We start from the raw sequence: 7,029 nt of genomic DNA, 5'->3' as shown, positions 1-7,029 counted from the left end.
GAGTATGATGCAATGAGAAAGAACAACAATGAATCTGTGAACCATCTCATAACATGGATGAAACTGGAGGACATTATGCTGAGTGAAATAAATCAATCACAAAAGGAAAAAAAAAATTCCAGGTGGAAGAAATATTTGGTTGTACAAAATAAAAAGAACATTTCAAGATCTATCCTGAAGTATAATGCTGTCAGTGATAGGATAATATCCATACGCCTACAAGGAAGATCAGTTAATACGACTATTATTCCATTTACACACCAACCACTAAGGCCAAAGATGAAGAAATTGAAGATTTTTACCAACTTCTGCAGTCTGAAATTGATCAAACATATAATCAAGATGCATTGATATATTACTGGTGATTGGAATGCAAAAGTTAGAAACAAAGAAGAATGAGTAGTTGGAAAACATGGCCTTGGTGACAGAAATGACCCCCGAGATCACATGACAGAATTTTGCAAGACCAACGACTTATTCATTGCAAATACCTTTTTTCCAACAACATTAAAGGCGACCTTTTATACACGTAGACCTAGTGGGATGCAATACACAGGAATCAAATTGACATCTGTGGAAAAAGATGATGCAGAAGCTCTATATCATCAGTCAGAACAAGGCCAGGGGGAATGCAGAACTGACCGTCAATTGTTCATACACAAGTTCAAGCTGAAGCTGAAGAAAATTAAAACAAGTTCCATGCAGGCCAAAACACGACCTTGAGTATATTCCACCTGAATTTAGAGACCATCTTAAAAACAGATTTGACGCACTGAACACTAACGACCAAAGACCAGATGAGTTGTGGGATAACATCAAGGACATCACACATGAAGAAAGCAAAAAGGTCATTAAAAAGACAGGAAACAAAAGACCAAAACTGATGTCAGAAGAGACTCTGAAACTTGCTCTTCAAGGTACAGTAGCTAAAGTGAAAAAAATGATGAAGTAAAAGAGCTAAACAGAAGATTTCAAAGTGGGGCTCGAGAAGACAAAGTAAAGTATTATGATGAAATATGCAAAGACCTGGAGTTAGAAAACCAAAACGGAAGAACAGGCTCAGCATTTCTCAAAATGAATGAACTCCAGAAAAAACTCAAACCTTGAGTTACAATATTGAAGGATTCTATGGGCAAAATATTGAACCACACAGGAAGCATCAAAAGAAGATGAAAGAAATACCCAGAGTCACTGTACCAAAACCATTTCAGGAGGTAGCATGTGATCAAGAACGGATGGTATTGAAGAAAGAAGTCCAAACTGCACTAAAGGCATTGGCAAAAAACAAGGCTCCAGGAACTAACAGCTTACCAATGGAGATGTTTCGACAAGGGGATGCAGGGCTGGAGGTGCTCATTCGTCTGTGCCAAGAAATTTGGAAGACAGCTACCTGACCAATCGACTGGAAGAGATCCATATCTGTGCCCATTCCAAAGAAAAAATGCAGAAATTATCTAACAATATCATTAATATCACACACAAGTAAAATTTTGCTGAAGAAAATTCAAAAACAGCTGTAGCAGTACATCGACAGGGAACTGCCAGAAATTCAAGCTGGATTCAGAAGAAGATATCATTGCTGATGTCAGATAGATCCTGGATGAAAGCAGAGAATATCAGAAAGATGTTTACCTGTATTTTATTAACTATGCAAAGGCATTCAACTGTGTGGACATCATGCTTGTTAAAGTAGAGGGTCAGCAAAAAAGAGGAAGACCCTCCGCCAGGTGGACTGACACAGTGGCTGCAACAATGGGCTCAAACACAGGAACAACTGTGAGGATGGAGCAGAACCAGGCAGTGTTCCGTTCTGTTGGACATAGCGTCACTGAGTCAGAACTAACTCGACAGCACCTAACAACAACAACAAATACTTCTTTAATTTACAAAAGAAATTACGGGTGGGTTTTTTTCTTTTAATTTTCAAAATTAATCTTGGAGTGGGAAAAGATTTTCTAAAACGTGACAGAAAACTCTAGCTATAAAGGAAAAGGTGGACAAAGTTGACCTCATGAAGATTTAAAACTTCTATTTGGAAACATCTACCATAAACAAAATCAGAAGTCAAATAACAACTGGACCACATGACCATGACAGGCAAAGGGCTAATATTCTCAATATACAAAGAACTTATTTAGATCAATCATTAAAAGAAAAAGCCAAAGATTAAAGTTTGATAATATTGTGATATTGGAGAATGGGCACTCTAATTCATTACTGATGAAAATTTAAACGAATATAAACTTTTTGCTGGGAAATATGATGGTATCTACAACAATGTTAAATATATAGCCCTTAGATCTAGCAATTCCACTTCTAGGAATTTATCCTATGACTACATTTATATCATATATGAGGATATTCTTATAGCACTCGTGATTATAGCAAATAAGGGAAACGAGGAAGGGAGGGAAAGGAGGAGGGAGGGAAAGGAGGAGAGAAGGAGGGAAGAAGGGCTGTCCATTACGATGATGCCACACAACGGAACAGTCTCAATCCATTTTCAAAGTGAGGTACTGTACATGCCAACATGAAAAGAAGTCTCCTTACACTGTTAAATTAAGAAGGCAAAGTGCTATGGTCCTGTGGCAAAGACTTCCGTGTATTTACCAAATCCCGTTTCTTCTTCCTCCAGGGCACCTAGCTAGACTGCATTCCCCAGAGCCCCCTGCGGTTACGTGGCACGTGCGAATACAACCTGACCAACACAATGTGTGCAAAAGGGACACCTGCCACTTGCAGACGTGGTCCTTAAAAACCTCCCGTGGTCTCATGTTCTCGCCTTCACACCCTCCCAGGTAGGAGCAAAGCCCCCAGACGGAAAGCGCCTGTGCCAAGTTTCCACTTGAGGGAAAGCTGCCAAGGGATGCCACCCAACCAAAGACGCCACACGCAAATGTAGCTGTAGAGTCAGAAAAACTAGGGATGCAAATCCAGCTCTGCCACTTACGAGATGTGTGAAATTGTGAAACAAACTCTTTGAACTCCAAGTTCCTCAGCAGTAAAACAGGGATAATAAAAACCTATCTCATAGCATTGCTGTGAGGATTGTATCTTTCCATATTTGCAAATCGTTCAATACATGGTAAATGTTCTGGAACTGGTTATTGAAATTATAATTACGATTGTTTATGAATGAGGATTCTGGATCTTATGAGCAAATTTACCGGTAAACCCACCTCCCTTCTACAATGGTGCGATACAATGGCCAGTGGCCACGGAGACCAGTACCTCCTGGATTTATGATATGTCATGTTGTGGATGGGAGAGGTGTCAAGAGGGAAACAGAGCAGGTGGAGCATGAAGGTTCTAAGGACAGGATATGAAAGCAGACTTTGGTTGGTTGTTCTCTGCCACCCCCTATTGATTCAGAGAAACAAACGCAGGGTTTGCTTAAATGACTTGTGGTCCACTGCCCTTCAGGCGATACAGTACCAGATGAGGAGGGTCTCTAAGCAATGAGCCAACGGTGGGGCAGGAAAAAAGAAGGGGCCGAAGATATCCTGGAGATTAATTCCCCTTGATCTTGGTCAGGGATCTCCAGGACATTTTTTTACCTCATACTTTGTATTTTTCAGGTTCTAACAGCCATAATGCCCTTTGACACTGCTGTAAAAGGAAGACTCATATATTCCTAACGATGAGCTGTTGGATTCAAGCACCTACTACCTACAGACAGGTACCCAATCTCTCCGATGCCTTCTTCCTGGATTTGAAAACCTGGAGTAACCATACATGCCTTGTACAGTTGCTATAAGGAATAAATACGGCATTCAAAAGCACTAGCCCCCAAGGTTCAATGGTTGTTCTCTTTACGTTTCTTCGCAGAAGTGTTTGTAAGCAGTCTTCCTAATTCAGATCTCAAGTTTATATGGCTGCAACCTCAGAAGACATCGGTCCCTCTTCCTGGGACTCCAGATATTATCTTAGGAGACTGTATACTCAGGCAGAAAAGGACTTTATACCCCGTCTGACCTTCTGTCTGACTCTCTGAGAGGTCCCAGGGATGGAAGAAGGAGCACTGTGGCCAACCATGGGTCCTATTTCATGTAAAACTGCCTGGTGGACACCAACCCCGCTCATATTCAAATTCTGAAACTGAATTTTATATCATTCCTCTAAAACCATTATTCCTCTCTCTTCTCATGCATGTTCCTCCTGATTTTTTATTCACAGCACTCCCACTTTCTCCAGTCACCCAGGCTTCAAACTTCCATACTTTTCACTTCTTCTGACTCACCCACCAATTCAGCCAGAGTGCTAACAACCTGCCCTTCAGTCTCCTCCAGCTCCATTTCTCCTTTCTGTTCCTCCTACCACACCTTAGGCCTGGTCCACGTTACCTCATCAACTACCACTGGATTAACTGTAGAAACTCTCCCAATTTTCCAACCTAGAGCCCGGGAACTTGATGGTACTGCTGATACTTAAAGAAAAGACCAAAAACTGTTGATTTCATTCGGGGGAAGCTGGGTACTGAGTTGGGAGGACGACTACACCCAGCAAGAAGGAAGAATAACAGGTCTTTTTTTTTTTTTTTTTAAGACTTAAGTTTCTATTGTACCATGCAGCAGAAGATGAAGACGTAAGGGACTAGAAATCATGGTTTGAATTCAATTGGGGAAGTCATCCAAATATAGAAAATAACAAGTAATGAAAACACTCCATGCAGTCAATGAGAAGGCAGAAACAATGTGGACCCTAGCCCATGGCCATAGCTTACGAGCGGCAGTCGGTTAATTTACCAGTTTTATCTAGTACCTGTCATGTCTACTTCAGAAACAATAACTGTTGACTGTGTGCTTACTGTGTGCCGGGCACTGTGATCTACACGTATTCTCTCCCACAGTCCTTACCACACGCCTAGGAAAACCGAAAAACTAAACCATTGCCATCGAGTTGGTTCTGACTCATAGCAACCCTACAGGACAGAGGAGACCTGCCTCACAGGGTTTCTGAGGAGCAGACTGCGGATTTGAACTGCCGACCTTCTTGGTTAGCAGCCAAGCTCTTAACCACTGCACCACCAGGGCTCCGATTACTCAAGTAATAGAACTGGTAGTGTGGGGAAGGGGGCGGGACTTTTATAAAGGACAGAGCTAACTTATGCAGAAGGAAAAGTTTGTCTCCAGTAAGAAAATATTTGTGTAGTACCTTACAGACTCCTAAGGCTTTAACATTGATTATCTCATCTGGTTCATACAATGATCTTACAAGACAGCCACGGTGACTACTATTATCCCAGACTTACCATCCAGAAAAGCGCCCTCAAAGTCAGTGCGTGCCACTGTCTTCTTGACTTCAAACATCTCCGCACGTTTCCATCTAGAGCTGGTAGCAAAAGGGCAGTATGTGTGCCCAACTGTGAAGGGATAAAGGAGTTTCTCTGGCACTGCCAACTTCTCCTTTCTATGGTCTCTCGTCCACCAATGCCTGTAGCCTTCTCCCCAGGAATACAGCTCGCCAGTGGAGCTAAAACCACAGTCCTGCAAGGTGCAGCAGGTACTGCAGCTCTCCAGGTCAGAGAAATGGCAAGAAGAACTCTGGAAACGAAGCGGGAGAGAACAGGAGCCAGCTCTGGAGCAGGCACCACTCTGGTGCAGGATGCGCTGGACATGGGCAAGTTTTTCTTTTTTTATCACATCCCTGAGGAGACTAAGTGGATGCAGTCATCAGAATTACCAGGAAAACTTTTTAAAACACAAGCTTGCTGGGCCCCTGCCAGAAATCCTGATTTAGCAGATTGGACGTGGGACCCGAGAACTGTGATGCTGATGTTACAGGTGTGTGGAACAACCCTTGAGATGCACGGCTCTCGAGGATGAGGGCAGCTTTTTCCGCATGCTTGGGGAGCCTTTTCCTTACCCAAATCACAGGCAACCCGCCCCCACCTATGTTTTAATCAGCAGAAAATCTGAGGGTCTGACATAACTTTTCTGCCATCTGCATCGAAATCTTAATCTCTAGGCACTGAAGCCACTTTATGGTGCAATGATTCAGCCCCCTTTTAGGATTTTTTCCTTTTCTCCCTTATTACGAAAGAAATGGTGAGTTAACTTGTCCTTGGATGGTGCAAATCAAGTGTACCCAGAGGTGCCTCAGAAGAAAGGCTGGGAGATCTACTTCCAAAAAATCAGCCACTGAAAACCCTACGGAGCACAGTTCTACTCTGGCACACATGGGGTGGCCATGTGTTGCAGTCAACTCAACTACAACTGGTCAGCTTCACATTTCCAATCAAGGAATTTGAGGGAGACCATTTCCATTCGGGGAGCAGCTATGTCTAAAAGCTGAGAGCTCTTCTGAGGTATATTAAACCCAACCAACCTAACTCATCAGCTTGGGTCAAGCTGAACTATGCTCTTCCATCAAGGTGCCCTAGGAAGTTACGACCACCACCATCTATCCATGGCACCAGCCTTCAAGACGGCCCCAGTCATCTCCCCTCCTGGTATCCATACTCTTGTGTAGACCTTCCCATATTTATCAGGGTTGGTCTATGTGGCCAAAAATATAGCAAAAGTAATGAAATGTGACTTCCAAGGCTAAGTCATAAAGACATTCGGCTTTGGCCTTGGTCTCGCTCTCTGAGAGGCAGACAGACATGCAGACAAACACGAGGACATTCAAGCAGCTCTGTGCAGAGATCCACACAGCACAGAACTGGGGCCTCCTATCAACAGCCCATCTTGTGGTTCCATTCAGTCTTCAGATTGCTGCAGCCCCAACTGTCAACCACAGTCTCACTAGAGACCCTGAGCCAGACCACCCAGATAAGCTGCCCCGAGCTTCCTGATTTATTCCTAAGATGATGTTTGCTGTTTTCAGAATCACCTCCGTTTTGGGGTGATTTGTTATGCAGGAATAGATAACTCGAACAGCTGCTCAATCCAGGAACCCAGAGCATATGAATCCAGAGGGTGTTCAACACAAAGCTGAAGAACTGGGCTGCCTTGAGATTTAATGGATTTCCTTTTAGCATACAAGTGTTTGCAAGTGTAAGATGTAGAACTAGCAAACTGAGATACT

The 7,029-nt window shown here is 43.0% G+C and overlaps 1 protein-coding gene across 1 annotated transcript in view; it reads right to left on the bottom strand.

The window, feature by feature from the left end:
• TPD52 (tumor protein D52) overlaps positions 1-5,778 on the bottom strand; it is an 81,063-nt gene extending 75,285 nt beyond the window's left edge. Inside the window, exon 1 of the mRNA XM_023740303.1 lies at positions 5,252-5,778. Coding sequence (XP_023596071.1) covers positions 5,252-5,309 — 58 coding nt within the window. The 5' untranslated portion in view covers positions 5,310-5,778. The remainder of the gene's footprint in view (positions 1-5,251) is intronic.
• Positions 5,779-7,029: the final 1,251 nt, after the last annotated feature.

Source organism: Trichechus manatus, unplaced genomic scaffold, assembly GCF_000243295.1.
Source record: "Trichechus manatus latirostris isolate Lorelei unplaced genomic scaffold, TriManLat1.0 scaffold00152, whole genome shotgun sequence".
Taxonomy (NCBI): Eukaryota; Metazoa; Chordata; class Mammalia; order Sirenia; family Trichechidae; genus Trichechus; species Trichechus manatus.
Note: the sequence above shows the minus strand (reverse complement) of the source record. Positions and strands in the feature narration are given on the sequence as shown.